The sequence below is a fragment of the Girardinichthys multiradiatus genome, chromosome 3 (assembly GCF_021462225.1).
Source record: "Girardinichthys multiradiatus isolate DD_20200921_A chromosome 3, DD_fGirMul_XY1, whole genome shotgun sequence".
Classification (NCBI taxonomy): domain Eukaryota; kingdom Metazoa; phylum Chordata; class Actinopteri; order Cyprinodontiformes; family Goodeidae; genus Girardinichthys; species Girardinichthys multiradiatus.
Genome location: NC_061796.1, coordinates 5,786,421 through 5,808,223, shown reverse-complemented (window position 1 = coordinate 5,808,223; position 21,803 = coordinate 5,786,421). Strand labels below are relative to the sequence as shown.

Genomic DNA, 21,803 nt, shown 5'->3' with positions numbered 1-21,803 from the left:
CCATCATTCCTTTCTCGTTGCCTATTGGCTGGTGGTAGTAGTAAACATATCTTTCTGTTTCATCGACGCTATCGAGAGCTTCTTGTAGTTTTACGAAACCAGAGAGCCTATGTTTCTTGTTTAAAAATATAGAATTTGAGGTTAAATAGGCCTTTAACCTGCTGTGTGTAGTTATATAAGCTGTTTCGCCCACCTTGCATTTGGTTCCATGGTAACTATTGAGGACAAAATCACACAAACGCTGAAAATGTGGCTTGTCCAAAAGAAATTGATGATTTTTTTTTTACTCACAATAGTTTGTATTCATGTTAAGCTAATTACTGAATAAATTGTGACATCCTGAAGTTGCTATGAAATCCAGGTAAGAAGCAATATGTACATTCACGCTTCTGTAATCAGGAAACGAAGTTACTAAAATGTGTTGTATTTTATTTTTAGCGGAGCTGTGTTTACGAGGCAGAATCCATTCCCACCCTCATCCACTGTGAAGAGGGCACATTACCACCCATCACGCAAGCAGTCATCAAAAAAAGAGAAAGCAGTTGTATGTTTCAAAGAAAGTAATTTTGCAGACAGGACTTTGAACTCCTGAATCTTATCATTACCAGCTGATCATGCATTGTTTTGGTGTGGAGAGCTTTAGACAGTGTCTTCATCATTTATCTATCTGGGCTTACTTAGCTAGTCACATTTTTAACTGTTTTTATAATACACCAAATGTTGCTGCATTGTGTTCTATTTAGGATTGAATCGGAAATATGTTATTGAATCTGTCTTTATGATTGGTTTGATCTAATAACACAATGTCTCACTTTTATGTTGTTTTTTTTTTTGTAGACTCTAAGTCCCGTTCGTTTACATCAGAGCTCCAAGCATCCACCTCGCTCTCTAAACCGGGAAAGCCAGCAGCTGTGTGAAAATCTTGATTTTCCTGCCAGTGATGGACAACATGTATTTGCCGAGTTCTGGCCCTCCACCGAATGTGGATCTTCCTCTGACAGTAACACCGACTTTCATGAAATGTTGCCAGACAAACTATCTGTGAGATTAGAGACATCCACGGTTCCCTCTGGAGTAAAGGAGGATTCTGTTCTTGCAAAGTATGTTTGCCAGTGTTATCTTAATCACAGTGCATTGCTGAAGTATTCTTACCCCTTCCACTTTCTTACATTTTTTATGTTATAACTGCAAATTTCAGTGTATTTTTTTTCCTTTTATATCACAAACGAGATCATACCTGTAATGGGGGAGAAAGGGGGTTTACAAATAAAAATCAAGAAAGTGTGGTTTGCTCCCCTGACACAATACTATGTAAAAACATATTTTACTGCAATTACAGATAGATGTCTTTTAAGGCACTTTTTAACAGCTTTGCACAAGTAGAGACAGATTTTTTTCTTGTTCATCTTTGCAAAAATATTTTTAGTTTAGTCAGTTGGATTGGAAAGTCAGATCATTGTCCTGGAAGGTGAATGTCTACGCCTGTTTCTAAGACTTCTGCAGCCTCTAACAGGCTCTCTTCTTGGCTTACCCTGCATTTTGCTCCATCCATCTTGCTGTCAATTCAAATCAGCTTCCTCATGGCTGCCGAGGAGGCAGCCTAACAGCATGATGGTACCACCCCCATGTTTCACAAGACAGATGTTGTGTTTATGGTAATGTGCAGTGTTAGTTTTCTTCCATCCACACACGGCATTTTGCATAAATGCCAAAAAGTTACATTTTTGGTCTCATCTGATCAGAACACCTTTATTCACACACATGTGATGTCCTCGACATTGTTTGCGGCAAACAGGACTTCCTACTGTTTTCTTCTTGCCACCCTTCCATAAAGGCCAGATTCATATTTGTTCTGTCCACTTATTCTTTCACCTAAGTTGAGGAAATCTGCAGCTCCTTCAGAGTTCTTGTGGGTCTCTTGACTGCTTCTCCTCCCGGCCTTTCAGTTTACAAGGGATTGGAGACGGCCATGTCTTGACTCTGTCCGTGTGAGATGTTCAAAGCTTGGGATGGTGTTTTACAAACTCACCCTGCTTTAAACTTCATAATTTTATTCCTGATTGGGTTGCTGTGTTCCTTGGTCTTCATGGTGATGTTTGTTCAATAATGTTGTCTAATAAGTCTCTGGAGCTTTCGCATTTATTAAATAGTTGACTTCTGAAGGCAATTTTATTTAGGAGTATCTGATTATAAGTGTTTGAATACATTTGAGCGTCACACTTTTCAGAATTTTATTAGTAAAATTGTTGAAATCCATATCCCTTTCCTTACATTTATTCACTACTTTGTGTTGGTCTATCACATGAATCCCAGCAAAATAAATTGAAGTTTGTGGTTGTAATGTGACAAAATGTTCAGGGACTATGAATATCTGTGCAAGTCACTACAAATAGAGTATTTTTTTGCTTGGGGAAGTACTAACATTTACTGTTACAGGTATGTAGAACGTTTTCGTCATGGTCGACCTCAGAGTCGAGAGGAGCGCCAACAGATGGCCTCTACTGATGGAAGACAACAGATGCCTTTTTGGTGGAAGGCCCACTCATCACCCCCCAGTTTGACCCCAACTAAATCATTAGACAAAGGTATACTCCCTGTTGGTGCATTTATGTGAATAAACTTGCAAATGTGTCCCTTTTTTTTTTCTCTAACAAACTTAATATACATTTCCTGAAAGATGGCCATGATTCCACCGTTTACAGTCCAGTTGGGCAGCCTCAACATGACAGATCCTTCAATGTGAGTGCATGTAAGAGTTTACTTGGAGTTAAACGCTGTGTAACCAGATTTTCTTACTGTAAATATTTAAACTGATGAAAACTGTTTAGTTTCCTTTTGTATGTTATTATAATTAGAGCACTGATCAAGTTGTTTCCTGACTGATACAGATTTCTGTTTTCGTTTGAGGTTAACCTGCCGACACCAATTTTAATCTGTTTTGTTTTTGGTTTTTCTAAAACCATACCACAAAAAAATAAAAAATAGGCTCTTTAAAAGAGGGAGAAGTAGTAGCCAACTGAAAATGAAGGAACTGAAATGTTGCCTCCACATATGCATTAAAACATAGGTCTCTAACCTTTACCTGACCCTCTTATTAAACAAATAACTGTATCAAGGGGCATGCTGTTATTGCCTTTATAGACCGGGAGTTCTGATGCATTTAATGAATAGAAAAAAAAAGCTGATTTTGCAGTATTTGACCTGCTGATCACCAATTAGAGCCGATAAAGGAGAAATCATCTCTTGCTCGTTGTTTTCTTTATCCTTATTTAAATGAGTGTCCGAATCTGCGATGAGGTGGGTTGGGTCTGGTGGAAAATCTCTTCCTTTGGAATAAGTGTGATATAAATATTTGCATGCACACCATTCCTTTCTATTTTAAAACCCCTCTGTGAAGTTGATGCTCTGGGAGGTGCTTTTAATAATGCCGCTTTTAAAAATACACCCTTCAGCCTGCTGATGTCCCATTTAAACTCCCTTAAAAGGATTTCAAAAATTACTAGTATATTTGTTAGAAAGCCAGATAATTGGCATAGTGAGATTTATTGTTCAGTTGCTGCTGAAGTGTTGTATTCTATTTTTATTCTCCCTCACTGTTGTTCAGATTAATGCTTGAGCTTGTCTCATTCTCCTGGATCCTCAGGTTGTGTCTGACTCCTCTGTGGGGGAATTTGATGACACAGAAATATTACATCTTCAAGAAAGAGCAAGCAGACTTCTACTGAGAGGGTTTGTAGTGCAGCAAGTAACAAAACTGATAAGTGATTAGCCTTCTTGAGTTAAAATGAAACTGTTATCTTTTTAACAGCGAATGTAGTCAGAGTGATGAATCCTTCCCTGTTAGCTCAGATGGCCTAGGATGCTACGATTTCTCTTCTCCAGCCAGTGTGGATGAGCCAGTGCGGCAACCTTGGATTCCCAGTTTAATAAAACCAGTTGCTGGTGAGGCACATATATGAAATAGCCATCTGAATGCAGCCATTTATTTCACTTTTTTTAGTTGTTGGTGATGTTAAAAACTGCTCCTCGTCTTGAGTTTAGTACTACAAGCATTACGGCTGTGCTTGTTGTATTTACAGCGAAGGTCAGTCCAGACTCAGCTCCTGCCTCATCCTCCCGGAAACCTGTCATCCCCACCGTGACACCCCACACACGTCCACAGGAGGATATTTTGTTCCAGTGGCGTTTACGGAGAAAGATGGAGCAAGCTAGAGGCTGGTCCCAGTCCATGAGCCAGTCAGGGCTTCATGATTCTGCTTTCAGCTGGCAGGCCCCAGGTTTGCTCCATGCATCAACCAGTGGACAGCCTTACAAGGTTGGATTTAAAAGCACACAATATGTTTGTTTTGTTTCTGTCAAAGACAAAATAGCATGACTCCTATCCTTCTTATAATCTTTAGCAACAGCAGAGCTCCCAACCTCCTCAGTTCTCAGAAAGAGATGCTCATTCATACATGACTGCTCCCCATCCGGAAATCACAGAGACCCACAGACTGAGTGCTCCAGCTCCAAGTCCTCCACTCTTCCATGCTGCTGTTGTTTCCTCTTCTTCTTTGATGTCTCAAACCCAGGCTCTTACCCATGTTCCTGCTCACATGCATTTACTCTGCGATGTCCTTCCCTGCCCCAACCAGTCCTCTGTTGCTAACAATGAGCAAAGCATTTCACAAAAGTTGTCCGAGCCCCAAACCAAAGTTGTCCACAAAAAAACTCAAGTCTCAGAAAGCATATTGAGCCCCAACAGTGATGGGCTTATCAAAGAATGCTTGCCATCCTCCCGACATGCATCAGCTGAAAACATAAAAGAAGAGGGGCCTATGGGGCGAAAGGGTCTCGATAAGAACAAGAAGAAGAAACTGGCCACACAACGGTCACACCAGAAGACAGCACTACCTTCCAGTCAGCAGAGGAAACCTACAAGGTGATGTATTGAAACATGAAGGATGTATTACGGGTGTATCTCAGTAAATCTGAATATCCTCGAAAGGTTTATTACAGTAATTTAACTCAAGAAGTTAAACTTGTATATAATATAGGGCTTGCAATGCGGTATTTCTGTTGATTTAATGGCTTACAGCTACTAAAAACCCCAAATCATGTTTTCCAAAAAAAATAGCTGAAAAAGACCAGTTGAAAAAAAAAAACATTTAGCAGAAACTTTGACCAACAGAAAATAATGTCCATGTTCTCTACAGGATATTCTCTTTATACTTTGGGGTTTGAAACAAGTATTGAGGGCATTGAATTTAAATTTATTGAAGAGCCATGTTGTCTGTACACCTTTTTCAACCAGAGTTTTTCGTTCCACTCAACTTCATACATATTAAGAGAAAAGAAACTATGGATATATATCTCGCTGTGTGCAATGAATCAATATAACATGACTTTCAGTTTTTGAACGGATTTACTGAAATATTCTAACGAACTAAGTTCCACCTGTATGATCAAATAAAAATGTTTTCCATATTTTAACTAACATCTTCAATCAGGGATTGTTCAAATCCGAGCCTACCACAAAAGACCACATCATTAAAAGAGCAGCATGAACAGGATGGAAGCGAGGAGGAAAGCTGCATCAGGGGTCATCTGCCACCATCCTCTCCAGTTCACACTGCTTTAGGCCAGGTGAATAAATGTGCAAATTGATCATTATAGACAGACTGTTCAAACACCTACATTACCCACCAGTTAATATGATAAATTTGCACACGTGGTAGACATAAAATAACACATGTAATGCGGATGAATTTGTGTTCTCGCTGGGCTTTAACAGGTAGTGTCAGAGGTTTTGTTTCCGACGGTGGCTCAGAGGACACCTGCTTCATCAGTTTCTCCTCCTACAATCACCTCCTCTCCTTCACATTCCCCAGTTCCTTTGAACGTCACACAGAACTCCTTGGAAGTCATTTCACAGCTGCTTCAAGAGGCTGAAGGTGAGCCTGATTGTAGGCCAGGCCACAACACTAATATATTTTTATTTCCAACAACTGCTATTTGTAGCTCCTGTGTTTGCTTGTAATGTGCAGTTTTTCTTCCTTTGCGTCGTTATTTTATCAGATTCTGATGGAAAAGAATTTGAAGACGACCCTCTGTTACAAGTCCTCCGCCAGCAGAGAAAATGGGTGAAAGATCAGATCAGGTCATTTTAAATGATACAGTTTTAGTCAAATTCATGTTTCTGGCCTCATTTTATTTTGAATACTTTTGGAATTTTACAAGACTCAGATAAAGGTAACTTTACTTCTGCTCTTTCTTCTGTTAGAGAGGTGGACGTGATGCTGAAAGAAACCCTGAAGGAGCAACCGGCTGCTTGAACTAATCATACTGTTGTTTTTTTGTCGTTTTTATATTGAAATAAAGTTTATTTATGCCATAGGATTTCAACATACAGTTTGGAATATGTCTGTGTGCATTAATCACAATTACAATATAGTGCATTTACAAAGTTGCTCACTAGCATAGCAGCTTTAACAGTGAGTTAGGAATATTTACAAAGAGCGGTTCCTTGAAATACTGTGTACAGTGATGAGCAACACCAGAGGAGTACTGTATATACAAACCACAAAGAGCAGGGAATATCCGAACAGTGCCAGGAACAGAACAAAATAAATGGGTGTTTCGGCACGCTGTGTGCTGCTAGGAGTACAGAGGCGAGTTAAATCTGTCCTTTTATTTTCTTATATGGTGAGGATGGCTAAGGCTTCTGTGTTAAGTCAGGCATCTTGTGCTTTCAGTCTGCAGCATTGGCGCTGATATGATGAGGATGCCTTCAGGGGAGACGGCTGACTCCAGCGCCATGATGTTTACCCCCTTTGGGATTCGGTAGCGGCGGTTAAACTGCAGTGTTGTAAAGCCTTGGCCCTCCTTCTACCAGAAGACAAATACATGTTTAGAGGATAAAATCATTCCAAATACTGTTGTGGTCAAAAGTTTAAATCAGGGCTGCAGAAAAGTCTAGAAAAAACAACAAAAAGAATTTAATTTGAGTATTTTTCAGGTCTGTTTAAGTATGGGGGGAAATAAGAGTATGGAGATATATTTGTATTTCCAGACTTTATGGCATATCTCATCTGTAAAAAGGCTGTTTCCTTTGCATCTTTCCTTTCTCCCCTATATCTTCCTTTCTTTTCTACTTTGTCTCTCATCCTGTCCTTCCTTGCTTGCCTTTCCTTTCTTCTTGCCTTGTCATTAATTCCTTACGATTTTACTTCTGTTCTTCCTTGTGTGCTTCCTTCCTTATCTTCTTCCTTCTGCCCTTTGTTGTTTTCCTTCCTTCCAAACTTATTTTCTATCTTGTCTTTTCTATTTTCTGTCAGTTGTTTTTCCTTCCTTTCATCAATCTTTCCCCTCTTCCTTTATATTATTGTTCCTTTCTTCTTTGTGTCCTCCCTTAATTCCTTTCTATCTTTATTCTACCTTCTTCTTTGCCTTGTGTCATTCCCGCCTTACCTTCATCCTTCTTCCTTATTTCTGGTATTTGCTGAATATTTGAAGCCTACCCACTGGTGAAATGTCTGCCAAGACGTCACTGTGTTTTTTAGTATTTTTTTATTTTATAATGGACAGAGATGACTAAGAATCCTTGAAAGTTGATTATAATGTGCTCACATAAATATTTTTACAAACCACGTTTACATACACTCGTCATGTTTTCTTAGAACAAGAATTAGGTGCACAAGTTTCGTATTATTATGAATTTTCTCTAACCCACACAGTCAAAATAAAACGTTCAAAAAATATGCGTTCCTTTTGGTGAACAAACCTTCAGTTCTTTGTGTTTTCCTTGCACTTCTACAAAGTCCCCAACGACTTTGACCAGTAGGTCCTCTGGGTTGAAATGCTTTACATCAACTTGAACGGTAAATCCAATGTCATCACAGTAGACCTGTCGACATGAGTGGAGATAATGTAAGAGGTGTTACAACAATGAAATGACTACTGCTAATATCCAAAAAATGCATGTTTTCTAAAGTGAATTTTGTCTAAATTTGGTTTCAAAAACTGTTTTCTGAAAGCATTAAATTGAATCTCACGGTCTACCTCTGAAGAAATCTGTTAAATGTCAAACAAATGTAAGGTTTAAATTAAAGATTAGCAGTAGATTCTGTCAGTAAACTTTCACTCTTGTCTGAAGAGCTATGAAGCATTTGGTTAAATGAATGACCTACCTCTGCAGAACTGACATTATCGGTCTCTGGAATCAGTAATGATGGCGACCAGTTATAATAACCATGAGACCCGGTCAGCCGAGGAGGTAAAACCTTCTCCCATAAAATACCCCCAGTTGTTGTGGTGGGAGGCACAATAAAATCCATTTCTACTAAGTAAAAAGAACAATCAAAAGAGTTCAGGAGAGTGCAGTGAACGTTCAGAGACGAGCAGCTTACCTTCGTTTAAAAGTTCTCTGACCAAAGTGAGCAACAAGAGAAAGGCCGCCCCTGGTATGTTCCTGCTAGTCTTGAGTAGGAGGAATGATCTGTCTGTTTCCAGTTTCCCCTCTCCCTCGGTGTGCTGAACATGACCGACTGTCACAGACTGTTTTATACTGGAGTTGCATAATGAGCTGGGAATTCATACTGGGGCACCTTGCCTCAGTCACATTCCAGACTATGTACCCTTGGGTGTCTAGGCTCAGCCACCCAGAGATGAGGGTATGTTTTGGGAATGACACAGCTGCTGGTGGCTTATTGTCAATTAAAGTCTTTGTTATAGCACTCCGTGTTTTTAATGACATGAATAAAAACCTATTACTATTGTGTAGCTATCAGAGCTGCCGTGGGATAAGTTTGTTGTCTAGGAAGATCTTTCTAAAAATAGGTTCAAAAGAAGAATGGGTCCTAAACATATGTGGAAACACGTGCTCTGTAACTACTCCAGGGATGTCCAAACTTTTTGGCACATGGGCCCAAGTTGTCAGGTCAAAGGTTTTCATGGCCCAGCAACATATAATACAAAAAATATCTCAAAAAATGTTGTGATTTTTTTTTTTATGTGCTCAACAATAAACATGCATACAATATTTTAATTGAACAAAAAATCAGATATTTTTGTAAGAAAGGGATGTGGAAATTATTGTAGATCCAAACTTAAAATGGGTTTTCCACATTTGCATTTATAGAAGGATCTAGTCATATTCAATAAATTAAAATATGGGTTCAGACGAGGCTCCTTTGTCAGATTAAAAGCACTCTTTGAAAGAAACAACCATTAAGCGAGTATCATTCATATTCTTCACACCCATGTTTCTGTAATAAAATGTATTTTTTCTGATGTAAGATTCTAATCTTAAATGTTGTTTTTATTAGATGCAAGCAGAAAAATCATAATTAACAGAAATAAAGGCTTGAAAACATCAGTCTGTGTGGAATTAATCTATATAATGTTTCACTTGAAATTATCGTCCAAGAATAATTTTTCTCTCAATAAAAATAAAGTCTCAATCTTCATCAACCACCTGCGCTGAACCAAATTTGAATCATTCTTGAATTGTAGTTGGGGGGCCACACAAATTCAGCCCGGGGGCCTCTAATGGCCCCCAGGCTGCACTTTGGAAACCTCTGATCTAACAGATCATTAATCACCTATTATTCCACTGGATGGGCAACATTTCATTAGTCAAATACCTTAAACATTTCCAGGACAAGCCTAAAAGCTGCTTCATAGGTGTAGTTAGGATATAAGGTCATTTAAAATTCTTGCATACATAGGCACTGCAGCTCAGGACATTATATGTAAATTGAAATCCTTCCACAAGTCAGTTTCAGTGGATGGCTTCTTGAAATAAGAGAAGCACTGCATGTGCTGATATTCACTGCTCTCCACACACGTAGCACTTATGTGCACATGTTCACCCTGTTAGCAATGCTAAACGTGGCACCTAAGCTTTGACTGTGACTAAAAGTAGCTCTGATTATGCTATGACTCATGCAGGATGATGGGCAAGAAGGGACATTTGGACGGATTAAGGTACTGGGTTTCGTAACAGCCGCGGTGCTTGTCTGGACATTGGGAAACGTGACATTAACAGAAATTAAATTATATACTCACAGATGCAAAAAGAAATAAAAGTAGGAAAGAGTTTGGAAACCCATTTCTGAGATATGCCTTATATTTTTAAAGTACAACTTTGCATCTGTTAATTTTGTCATTGACTTTTTATCACTTTATATCTCATGACTCTCAAATTTATGATTTTGAAAACCACAATTATGACTCTGAAAGTTGAAATGTCTCCACTGTATCTTATGACACTGAAAAGCAAAATCACGACACTGAATCTACATTTTTTTATTGAACTTAAAGACAATGTAGCTTAAAGGTATTTATTGGTCAAGAAGTAAAAATCATCTTGGGTGCACAATCAAAGTCTTCTTCGGAATATTTGATGGAAACAAAAAAGAAAAAAAGCAACCTAAACAATTTTTTTTCAAAAGACATTTGCAAGCACATCCAGTGACAACACATTGTTAGCTCAAACTGAAATCAAAAAATACAAAAGGCTCTAAAATAAACCAAAAATACAGAAATTCAGAGATTTACTGTATAAACATTTTAAAGGTAATTGATGTCACAAAGGCCAAAATCTTTCACTTTATTAAAGAGGAAACCCTTTGGTCCATTATAGTTGGCTGTTAGACGTCTCAAGGAGTGCCCAGCGGAATCGTGAACGAAAGGTTATCCCCCACCTCCCCCCACTGTGCTCTGAAGTGTTGGTAAATTGTGATCCATGTCGTCAATACTGTGACCCAAAACGACAAACCCATTGCTGATCGCTTCACATCTAGGAAAGAAAATACATGAAAATTAGAAAGTTGCTAAATGAAAACTTAGGTATGTTGTACATCATTTACTCGACACTCTTGGCCTGTTCTACAACACGTAGCAAAACAGTTTGGTCCAAAGCGTCAGTGCAGGCAAGGTTTTCAGGCCGTTCTGCTGATGCAAATATTTTTCTTATTCAAATGGTAAACCAGGAATTGGATAATTATTACATTAATAACCATTTAGAAAAAAGCTGTGATTGAGAATAGCATTTTCTATGAATATTTAAATAATATACTTGAGAAATACACAGAGAACATGTGTTTAAACAAACAGTTAATCTAGAAAAATGGATAGATAAGGAGGTATTCACATCCGTAACTTTGACGACCGGTCCGTGTGGAAAGAAAAAAAAAATGTAACCGCTGTTGTAAAAGTGTGGTTTATGGGTGTGATGTGAACGTTAAACACAAAACATCTTAAAAGGCTGTTTCAATAACTAAAAGCAATGCATTAGAAGACTTTAAAGTAAAATACAGTTTTTCCAAATTTAATAGTTTCACTGGAGTAACTTCTCTAATGGCAGGCTTTTGCATTTTTATTTCAAACCCATGTTTTAACTTTTTTCCAGTCAGGAGGCTATGATCTATGTATGTTCTACCACAGAGTCTACAGCGGCGGTTTTTGATCAACTCACTTAAAACAACATCTGACATGTTGTTGCATGCAGCAGCTTTAAGAGTTTCCAATGGTAACGTAAATAACATCAGAATATGATTAATCTATTTTTTTTAATTCCTGTAAAACAACACAGCCTGGGCTTAGGCTTGATGTTGAATAGATTTTTTTTTAAACAATTAAACATTATAAAATATTAAAATAGTTTAATGTTATCAAATACTTAGAGAAAAATCTACTGATTTGATGTGTGAGCTCAAACTTTATTAGTCTGTACAAGGAATGAACATTTATCCTAATATTAAGACCAATAGTGAAAAAAGGAATACACTCTTTTCTCTGTCTTTTTATTCCTCAGAATAATCTTGTCGCTGTTTTTAACATTAAAACTGTATTCTACAGTAACCAACCAGACCTTGTGACTGAATAAAAAGACAATTACAAATCACTGACCTTTATTCATACTAGATGGACCTTCAAAGATCATTTGTTAAATGTTTCATGACTATATTTTTATACATTTTGGGGGATTTTTGGGTCAGACGCGATGTAACCGTCTTACTTTGGAACCTAAAAACATGATCTCTCAGTATCATTTAAAAGTGGTTCAATGCTTTTAGATAAACATTATTGTTTTAACATATAACCCTTTTGAAAATGTTGCCAACTATCCACCAAGAATGTTTTACCCTTTAACTATATTGTAGTGAATTTGCATTGCTTGACACCAAGATTACCTTGACACTTACATGTTTTAATTTGGGTTTGTTCGGTGAAGGGCGGCTTCACAAAGGCTTCCTTAAAAAACCAAACAACGTTTACGAGCCACAGGAAAGGAAGAAGAGCAAAACCCCCTAAAAACCAAACAGAAAACATATATATGTAAAGCCAGAGCAACCCAAATCTTGTTCGGAAACTAAAATATTGCTTCTGGACTCAAAATATAATCCACCCTTCCTGTTTCCATATTGGGGCTACATAACGGAGATTTACATACATTATTAAGCAAAGCGGTCTGCAGTGATTCATTTAAATTGTTTCTCACCCAGGTAATATTTTCTACAAAGGCTGAGTTTCTCTTCGTTGGGAAGTCGCTCCAGGTTCATGGTAAACTCACAAAGGCTCCGCTGAAGGAAGAAACAAAGTTCCAGGGAGATGTTTAAGGCTAGCTCCACTTTGGTATCGCCAGCAAATGTAAAATTCGATGAAACGGGTTTTACATACGGGAGATGTTGGCTACATTCAACAAATGACTAATCACTGCCTTAGCAAAGCAAACCAGCTTTTCAAATATTTTCAAGATAATCAAAATTCTAGAAAAGCTTCGTCAAATGCACAAATCCACTGTCAGGTGACTTGAAATAGCCTCAGGCAACGTTAGCATTTCGCTAATTGTTACGCAAGCTTCTTTAAAACAACCGTAACCCGGATTCTGGGCAAAGTGTTTTAAATTATACTAAACATACAGTAAGAACATTTGTAATCATGCGATAGCATACCTACTGTCTTTAAAGTTAACTGTCGAAAAACAGAACCACGTAAATAGAGACAAGCAGTTCCTTGGCCTCCTCTTCTTCGTCTTTTCCTTCTTCTTCTTCTTCTTGTTGGTTTTATTGGCGGTTGGCAACAAACGTTTAGTAGCATTACCGCCACTTACTGGTATAGAGTGTGGTTCGTGTCGGTCTATCTATTTATATATATATATTTAATTCTACAAATTAAATAAATAAATATATCTTACCTATATGTATATATACAAATAGACATACTTACACATTGTATTCTACCCATCTATATCCTCCATACTTTCACAATTTTATCTACTATAATCAAATTCTATGAAATAATTTAGTTTCCTCTAAAAATCAAATCACTATTTGTATATGTTTACTCCCTAAATTCTTCCTCAAAATATCTAATAAATTAACCTTTTCCTTAATACCTTCAAACTCTCTTCTCATATATCTTCTTTCTCTTTCATATTTATGACATTCTAATATAACATGTTCTATTGTTTCATATTTTCCACAGTAATCACATTTACCAGTATCATGCTTTTGAATTTTAAAAAGTGTATAATTAAGTCCTGTATGCCCAAATCTCAACCTTGTTATCACTCTTTCCTCCTTTCCATTTCGTCTTCCTTTCTTCTTTCTCCTACTATCTTCTGAATTTTATAAAACCATCTTCCTGTTTTTCCTTCATCCCACCTTTTTTGCCATTTTTCCATCAGCTTTTCTTTAACAATACTCTTTCCCTCAGATTTACTTGTTTTAACTATAAAACTAATAGGATTTTGAATTATCCTCTTTGCTATTTTATCTGCCCTCTCGTTTCCTTCTACTCCAATATGTGCTGGAACCCACACAAATATAACTATCAAGCCCATTTTTTGTATTCTGTATAATGTATTAAATATTTCTAATAAAATGTCCATCCTACTATCTGATTGATTATATTTTAAACTTAATAATGCAGAGCTTGAATCTGAGCAAATGACTGTTTTTAATGGTTTTATGTCTTCTACCCATTGTAAAGCTAATAATATAGCCAACATTTCTCCTGTGTATACCGATAAGCCGTCTGTAATTCGTTTTCCTATTTTTAGATTGAATTCTGGTACTACAAAAGCTATTCCTACTTTTCCATTTATTTTTGATGCATCTGTATATATTTGAATATATCTATAATAATTATTTAAATGTATCTGTACTGAATAACTATCTATTATGGAAGATTTATCTTGCTTCTTTTCCATTATTGACATATCTACTGTTGCTTCTGGTAGAATCCATGGTGGTATAATTGATATTGGTGATGTTTGACTAATTTCTAAATCAATCATTTTAAATTCTTTTACTTTATTTTCAATTGTCCATCCAAAACTCTTCATTTCTTTCTTTTCTTTTTCCCAACATGGATTTAAAATTTCCCAAATTGGATGATCCAAGTTATTACCTTGTAAATTTAACCAATAATTTATTTCTAGTTTTATTCTTCTTAACTCTAACGGCATTTCTCCCATTTCTATTTCTATTGCTGCTGTTGGTGTAGTTTTAAATGTTCCAGTACATAATCTTAATGCCTGATGTTGGATAATATCTAATTTAACCAGATGTGTTTTAGCTGCTGAACCGTAAACTATACAACCAAAGTCTATGTTAGATCTTATCATTCCTGTGTAAATCTGTTTTAGTGATTTCCTATCTGCTCCCCAGCCACTGCCAGCCAAGCATCTCATAATATTTAAAATTTTCTTACATTTATCAACAACTTTTTGAATATGTATATTCCATTTTAGTTTTTCATCAAACCATAATCCTAAAAATTTTATATACTTTACTTGCTCTAATTCTTGGTTATATAATTTTAACTTTATTTCCTTGTTTATTTTTTTCTGATTAAATATCATTACTTTGGTTTTTTCAACTGAAAACTTAAATCCCCATTGTAACGCCTATTTCTCTATTTCAATAATAACCTCTTGTAATTTCTTTACAATGAAATCTACATTTTTTCCTCTTTTCCAAACAGCTCCATCGTCTGCAAAAAGTGAACATCCCATTACTTTTCCAATATCTTTAAATACATCATTTATCATAATTGAAAACAATAACGGACTTATAATACTCCCCTGTGGAGTTCCATTTTCTACTATATATTTTCCTGAGATCACTTCCCCAATTCTAACTTGTATTTTCCTATTTGTTAAAAAGTCTTTGATCCATTTAAATATTTTCCCTTTAATGCCCAGTATTTGTAATTTAATTAATAATCCTTCCACCCACATCATATCATATGCTTTTTCTATATCAAAAAATACTGCCACTACACTTTCTTTATTTACCTGTGCTCTTCTAATTTCATGCTCTAAACATAGCATTGGATCATTAGTACTCCTCCCTTTTCTAAAACCACTTTGATACTTTGACATATATCCTTTATTATTTAAATAATATACTAGTCTACTATTAATCATTTTTTCCATTATTTTATTTACATAGATTTGATGTTAAGGCTATTGGTCTATAATTTCCTGGATTTGATTTATCTTTTCCTGGTTTAGCTATTGGTACTATAATTGATTCCTTCCAGCTCAGTGGTAATTTTCCCTCCTCCCATATTTTATTATATAATTGTAATATTATATCTTTCGATTTTCCACCAAGTTGCCTTATCATTCTGTACCAAATTTGATCTTTACCTGGTGCTGTATTTTTTGTCTTCCTCAGTGCATAATTTAATTCAGCTTTTGTAAATTCAACATTTAACAGATTATTTGTTTCTTCAACACTCTGTAATACATCTTTATATGTAAGTTTTGTATTTTCTCTTCCTTTTCTTCCCTCTTCACTAATATTATTTGAACTGTTAATTTTACTAAACATTCTTGCCAATATTTCAACTTTATCTTCATCTTTTACTATATTTATATTATTTATTTTTAATATAGGATATTCAAACTCTCTCTTTATGCCATTCATTCTTTTAATTATTTTCCAAATTCTTTCTATTTTTGTTTCTTTCCTTATTGTGCTACAGAAATTTCTCCAATATTCTCTTTTTACCTTCTTAATAGTTCTCCTTACTATTGCTTGCTTTCTTTTATAATCAATTAAATTCTTATAAATTGGATTTCCTTTTAGTACCTTAAATGCTTTATTTCTTAACTTTATTGCTTCTTTACATTCATTTGTCCACCATGGTACCATTTTCTTATTACTTTTACACCCTGCTTTCTTTATAGAATTATCTGCTGCTTCCATGATTACCTTACAAATTTGTAAATTTACATCATTTATATCCATTCTCATATCTACTTTCTCTAAGTTTATTTGACTCAAGTATCTAAATTTAGTCCAGTCTGCCTTATTAAAATTTAGTTTTTTATTGACATTTATATTCTTATTATTTAAAGTTAATCCTACTCTTATTGTAATGGGATAATGATCACTACTATAGTTGATTTTTTCACCACTCACAACTACCAGCTAAACCATTTGAAACCATTGTTAAATCAATAACTGATTCCATCCCTGTTCTTACATTGATTCTTGTTCCCCTCCCATCATTCATACTAGATTTTTTATTTCCATTAATTCTTCTATAACCTGTCCATTTTTATCATTACAATTACCCCACAATGTACTATTTGCATTAAAATCTCCACACCAAATTACTTTCCCTTCCAAATATTCATTTAACTCCTCCATTATTTCAATTGACAATGTTTTACATGGATTATAAAAATGTATTATTTTAAATTTACCTTCTTGTTCCCATATCTCAATTACTATATATTCAAGTTCTTTCCCTTTCCCTAATACTTGATATTGTATCCCTTGCTTAATAAATATTCCACATCCTCCTCCACTTCTCTCCTGTCGATCTCTTCTTACACCATCATATCCTTTTATCACAAAATCCAATGTTGTTTTTAACCATGTTTCCTGAACACAAATAATTTCTGGTTGTTCTTCAAGACTATCAATATATAATAATCAATAACCTTTAAGTTCTTGTCCGTTAGCAATTAAACTTCTTGCATTCCATTGCAATATTAACATGTACTTTCACCAGATGTTCCTTGTCTCCCATCTACCTCCAACTTTTTATTTATGTTCTCCCATGATACCTCCTTAAACCCCAAAAACTTTTCAGCTCCTCTCACTATTATTTTAATCTTCTCAGTTTTATGCTTGGCTTGGTCAGTACAGTTGATAACATATGCTACGAATAATATTAGTTTTTCTACTGATATTGTAACATTTTCTTCTGACTGTACTTTGCTTTGCTGTGGAATTTGATTCGCTATTTGTTCAATCTTTCTTGTTTTCTGTTCCTTCACATTTTTAACTGCTTCTGCATAGCTTATGTTTTTAGTCATTTTAATCTGTATGATTTCTTTTGCCTTCTTCCTTACTTCACATCCTCCATACGTAACTCTATGTTGCCCTCCACAGTTACAACATTTTTCTTGTACTTCTTTACATTCTTCAAACTTGTGATCTTCACCACATTTAGGACATCTCTGCTTCCCTTTACAAACTGCTGCTATGTGTCCATACCTTTGACATTTGAAACAACGAAGTGGCGGAGGGATATAAGGTCTAACCTGAAAGCTAAGATAACCTATTTTGATGTTTTGTGGCAACTCTTTTTCGTCAAATTCAATGAAGATTGACATACTTCCTACTTTTTCTCCATTTATTGTTTTTGACAATCTTTTCAAGTTATTCACTTTTGCACCAATAATACTTCTCTTAATTTTTATCAAGATCTTCATCTAGAGGGATCCCATAAATCACTCCTCTAATTTTTTTATTTTCTCCCATAATTTTGTTCTCCAACACCGTTTTCTTGCAGATATTATCCACCTTTAAAGCCTTGTTCTTTATTTTTTACAAACTACCAATAAGTTTCCATCTCTCAAAATCTTTACCATTTCAACATCTCCAATTTTCTTTTTTATCTCTCTTGACACCACAATGGGGCTGATGTTATCCTGTTCTTCCTCGTTCTTAAGTTTCAATATTATTTTAAATTCCTCGTCCTTTCCCTGTTCCTCTCCCAGCTGGCGTCCACCCTTCAAAATCCATGTCTTCCTCATTTCCTGTCTCCATTTCCAACCGAACCATTCACATACCAGTTTATGCCCAAATCCACCTTTTCCGAATCCGATATATTTCTATTTTTGTTTTTCCCTTGGGAGAAAACCGTTCTTCTTCGACGTAGTCTCACCACCGACAACCTCTCTCATCTCCGTCTTTTCCTTCCTCTTCTTCTTGATTTTTTTTATGTTGGCACACAACAATTTGGTGTATTACTGCCACCAACCGATAAGAAAGGGTAAATCAGGACAATAACGCTGAAAAAACAAAGCAAATAACAATTATTTAAATAACTAAGTTAAAACCAAATAACGGAAAATAATCGTATAGCTTACGTGAAACGGACTTTTTCTTAAGAGATTCAAAACATCATACTGTTGTTCTTCCTATTCAAGACTCCGATTAATTCTGTTCTTTCTCTCTGGTATTTCTTACAGTTGTACTTAACATGTTATATTGTTTTACTTTCCCCACAGAATTCACATCTTCCTGTCTCTTGTTTCCCCATCATGTGAACTGTTTAATTAAGACCTGAGTGTCCCAGCCATAGTCTAGTTATCATTCTTTCCTGTGCTCTGTTTTTTCCAGCACTTCTAACTTCTGCAACCTTCCATTGAATTCTGTACAACCTTCTTCCTTTTATATTATCCTCCCATTGTTTTTGCCATTTTTCCTACTTTCCTCTGTAAAGCATAATTTATTGATTTCTTTGACAGCTATATTTTATGTTCGGGTATATTATCTTTCCTTTTGTGATAGGACAAGTGTTGTCCATTTTTTATTGTTTATTATTTTGGAAGAATACTGTGTAACGTAAGTTACATCTGAAAGGAAGGGGGCATGGTCAAATACCTCTGCTTACCTTCTTTTCAAACAAACAGTAATATAAATATATATTATGGTTTATGAAGATAATGTATATATGTTTGAAATAAATAAACAAACAATGCTTTTAACCTTGACTTACTGTGTGACTCTTATAACATTACCACCCCAGTTTGTTGATTGTTTAGCCTTATCTGCCTTTCCATTTCCTTTCACCCCATGTTCAGATACCCTGAGAAATACTCCTGCTATGATCTGAATACGGTATAATGTTTGTTGGATTTTTATTAGAATATCAGGACGGCTTTCTGAAAGATTTCTTTAACTGACTAACAGTGAACTTGAATCTAAACAAATACCGACATTTTATATTCTTGTCTACCCAATCTATTCTAATAAAAATTACAATGCAATCATTTCTGCTGTGTAGCTATAAATAATCCCTAATTTAGTTTCCTCCCTATTTCATGTTGGAATTCTGGAACAATGACAGATACTCATGAGCGCCCTGACTCTGGGATGCATCTGTGTACATTTTAAAATAAAATTGCTCTATGTTCGTCCTTTTCCTCGCCACCTTTCTTCTGTTTGGAGCAGCCACAAGGTAAAATTATAATAGATTCTGCCCCTTAGCGAACAGACGAAGGAGACACACGAGGGAAGTTTCTTCCTTGTAAAAATTCTGGAGACTAGAGCTCTCTAAAAAAATAAATAAATAAACATAAAAATAAAACATAAACCACCATGCATGTTCTGGAACTTTTCGTATTGCGTAGTCCACCAGCCATTAATTTTTAAGTCTGATGAAAATGCTAAGTGACGAAACTGGAACCCCACATTATTCCCTGAACACTTGATACAAAAAGGTCTGAAACTCATGAGTGTTCTTGGGAGAAAAGAAAAGGCAACGTTTAATTTTGTGTCTTTTACCAATGGGGTGCTACAGCCACCCCCCAAAGATTTCGTTAGCATTAAATAATGGCTGACAGAAAATGGGATAAAGACATGTAGCACACCTCAGTGGGCCGGGACTCGAACATGGCTGTGTGCCGGCGCCACTGTCGCGCCTTTTTCAAGAATATTTGAACAAATTCTGATCTTAAAATAAAGGCAAATGCAGAGCTTTTCATATAAAATACATCCGCATCTCAGAAGATTATTATCAAAAAAATGACACTCATATTTTATAGGTTAACTGTACACAGTGTCATATATATTTAGGCATAGCTTGTTTTTTCTGTGAATTCTGAGCCTGCTGTTAATAGTAGCGTGTGCACCTTTTTCGGTCACACTTTTAACCGATAACAGCCTTGGAGTACTCTGTGAACAACGTCCTTGTGGAGAATGTCAATAACTGTCTGCTGCACAACTGTCAAGTAGCAGGTTTCCCCATAAGTGTGTGAGCCATTACATTTTTGATTAGTCTTACTTAATATTCAAATTTTCTGGAAAAAAACTGTATTTTGGGTTTTCATTAACTGTAACTCAAAAGTATTAAAAATAACAAATGCTATCACTCAGTCAACATGCAAAAGATGCATTGTTTTTTGTGGAATCAAATGTGCAGGTATGCAGTACACTGCCATCTACTGTGCTGTGATGGTAAAACAGTGTGAATTTATCGTTTGATCTTAAAAACAATAAAACGTAGCTTTAACAATGCATTTCACCGACATTTAATCATTACCATAATATTATATTTTATCATTTTTATCAGTTGTATTTTATCGTATTAACTATGCAAACTTTAAGATAATTTAGTTTTTAAAATTGTTTAATCGGTAATGAAAAAGTATAGTTATAGTCTGACGTGTTAAATTATACTTGAATCAGTATTTGTCATCAACATTGGAGCTAATAAAGTTCTTCAATTTGCATTGCTACATCTGGAAATCAATCAAACTCGCTGCTAAGTGAAAAAAAAAACTCAGTTTCCCATGTCCCACTGCGCCCCCCCCCCCCCCCCCCCTCCCTCCCTCCCTCCCTCCCATCTCGCGCCTTCCCTCTTGTCTCCCCCTCTAACTGCTAGCCGTCGGTGTGTGTTGTTGTTGAAGCAATGATGGCGGCGGCAGCGGGATGCGGATCAGCAACCGCGGCTGCCGTAGGAGGCCAAGGTGGAACCGCTACGGCCAGAGGTCGTTTCCCCGGTCGGCCTTGGTCATCGCGCAGTCGTTTGCGCTCTGAGAAGCGATGGCAACTCGGGCGATCAAGCTCAGAAGCTGATGATGTGACTAACGTTGGGCCAAGGCCCGCAAACCTGGCTCTGTCGTTAAACGAAGACCAGTCTCACTTGCGCCTACTCGGGATAGAGGCAAGCCACAAGATCCTCGGCCAGGCTGGATATAGCTCTAGTGGAAGTGAAGAGGTAAGGTGCCGTACTCATTAAGGAAGTGGGTAATTTATTCAAAATGGTCACCTTCACTGTGATCGTTTTATACGCACTATGAGTGCTTTCCACGGTTGTATGACTGGTAGGTGCCATGGAGAAATGTCAACATACCATTGGCAGGCTAGCTAAGTTTAGCTTTAAGCTAAACGGTACATGTTAACCACCGTTAGCCTAGTTGAGCTTCCCATTAGAACACCCCAAACACAAAATGTCATTTTAACTCAGACAGCAAGTCACATTACCACCGCGCTCTCATTTGCTCTCTAAGAATTAAAAAGAATTAAAGGTTAAACATGGATAACTTAAATGTTTTTCAAATGATAGAATAAGCATTTGTAAACGTGCACCGCAGTTAGTTTACGTATGGCCTTCTCGTTACGGGGCCAGAATATCAGCTAGCTTGCTAATAGCCAACACAAAGAGCAGGAAGGCTAGCGCCTTCGTACTCTGCGGAGACCAGCCGCTAACTATTTTTGCTTTATGCTTTGCTAAAGTCGGCTTAAATAAAACACGTGTTGTGGCTGGCAAAGTATAAAGTT

At 36.3% G+C, this 21,803-nt stretch overlaps 4 protein-coding genes across 7 annotated transcripts in view; 2 read left to right on the top strand and 2 right to left on the bottom strand.

The window, feature by feature from the left end:
- Positions 1 to 48: 48 nt before the first annotated feature.
- On the top strand, positions 49 to 6,390 carry proser3 (proline and serine rich 3). 2 transcript variants are annotated; one of them, XM_047359398.1, is made up of 13 exons: positions 49 to 361; positions 439 to 544; positions 838 to 1,100; positions 2,437 to 2,585; positions 2,678 to 2,739; positions 3,644 to 3,729; positions 3,809 to 3,942; positions 4,080 to 4,315; positions 4,401 to 4,921; positions 5,490 to 5,625; positions 5,774 to 5,933; positions 6,058 to 6,139; positions 6,263 to 6,390. In XM_047359398.1, exons 1-13 carry the CDS (start codon positions 351 to 353, stop codon positions 6,312 to 6,314), a joined length of 1,998 nt encoding a protein of 665 aa, XP_047215354.1. In that variant the 5' UTR covers positions 49 to 350; the 3' UTR covers positions 6,315 to 6,390. The 2 variants fall into 2 exon arrangements, with proteins under 2 accessions (XP_047215354.1, XP_047215363.1); XM_047359407.1 differs by lacking the exon at positions 49 to 361 and having other exon boundaries at positions 443 to 560.
- hspb6 (heat shock protein, alpha-crystallin-related, b6) lies at positions 6,170 to 8,545 on the bottom strand. 2 transcript variants are annotated; one of them, XM_047359979.1, is made up of 4 exons: positions 8,388 to 8,545; positions 8,169 to 8,317; positions 7,763 to 7,885; positions 6,170 to 6,867 (listed from the first exon to the last, which is right to left on the bottom strand). In XM_047359979.1, the coding sequence occupies exons 2-4, from the start codon at positions 8,313 to 8,315 to the stop codon at positions 6,709 to 6,711; spliced, it is 429 nt and encodes a 142-aa protein (XP_047215935.1). In that variant the 5' UTR covers positions 8,316 to 8,317; positions 8,388 to 8,545; the 3' UTR covers positions 6,170 to 6,708. The 2 variants fall into 2 exon arrangements, with proteins under 2 accessions (XP_047215935.1, XP_047215945.1); XM_047359989.1 differs by having other exon boundaries at positions 6,170 to 6,864.
- A 1,726-nt stretch (positions 8,546 to 10,271) lies between these two features.
- psenen (presenilin enhancer, gamma-secretase subunit) lies at positions 10,272 to 13,226 on the bottom strand. 2 transcript variants are annotated; one of them, XM_047359964.1, is made up of 4 exons: positions 12,943 to 13,226; positions 12,485 to 12,566; positions 12,189 to 12,293; positions 10,272 to 10,780 (listed from the first exon to the last, which is right to left on the bottom strand). In XM_047359964.1, the coding sequence occupies exons 1-4, from the start codon at positions 13,081 to 13,083 to the stop codon at positions 10,641 to 10,643; spliced, it is 468 nt and encodes a 155-aa protein (XP_047215920.1). In that variant the 5' UTR covers positions 13,084 to 13,226; the 3' UTR covers positions 10,272 to 10,640. The 2 variants fall into 2 exon arrangements, with proteins under 2 accessions (XP_047215920.1, XP_047215927.1); XM_047359971.1 differs by having other exon boundaries at positions 12,939 to 13,157.
- A 7,686-nt stretch (positions 13,227 to 20,912) lies between these two features.
- Positions 20,913 to 21,803, top strand: part of kmt2bb (lysine (K)-specific methyltransferase 2Bb) — a 45,317-nt gene continuing 44,426 nt past the window's right edge. The window contains exon 1 of the mRNA XM_047359248.1: positions 20,913 to 21,240. Within this exon, the coding sequence (XP_047215204.1) occupies positions 20,932 to 21,240 (309 nt within the window). The 5' untranslated portion in view covers positions 20,913 to 20,931. The remainder of the gene's footprint in view (positions 21,241 to 21,803) is intronic.

Excerpts from the sequence above, each read along its gene's own strand:
- hspb6 (XM_047359979.1), bottom strand. The coding sequence starts at position 8,315 with ATGGATTTTATTGTGCCTCCCACCACAACAACTGGGGGTATTTTATGG. Across the intron at positions 7,886-8,168 it reads ATAATGTCAGTTCTGCAGAG|GTCTACTGTGATGACATTGG; the intron begins GTAGGTCATTCA and ends TCATGTCGACAG. Across the intron at positions 6,868-7,762 it reads GAAAACACAAAGAACTGAAG|AAGGAGGGCCAAGGCTTTAC; the intron begins GTTTGTTCACCA and ends GTCTTCTGGTAG.
- proser3 (XM_047359398.1), top strand. Across the intron at positions 2,586-2,677 it reads AACTAAATCATTAGACAAAG|ATGGCCATGATTCCACCGTT; the intron begins GTATACTCCCTG and ends ATTTCCTGAAAG. Across the intron at positions 4,316-4,400 it reads CCAGTGGACAGCCTTACAAG|CAACAGCAGAGCTCCCAACC; the intron begins GTTGGATTTAAA and ends TATAATCTTTAG.
- psenen (XM_047359964.1), bottom strand. The coding sequence starts at position 13,083 with ATGCTACTAAACGTTTGTTGCCAACCGCCAATAAAACCAACAAGAAGA. Across the intron at positions 12,294-12,484 it reads TTGTAGAAAATATTACCTGG|GGGGTTTTGCTCTTCTTCCT; the intron begins GTGAGAAACAAT and ends TTTGGTTTTTAG. Across the intron at positions 10,781-12,188 it reads ACAAACCCAAATTAAAACAT|ATGTGAAGCGATCAGCAATG; the intron begins GTAAGTGTCAAG and ends TTTCTTTCCTAG.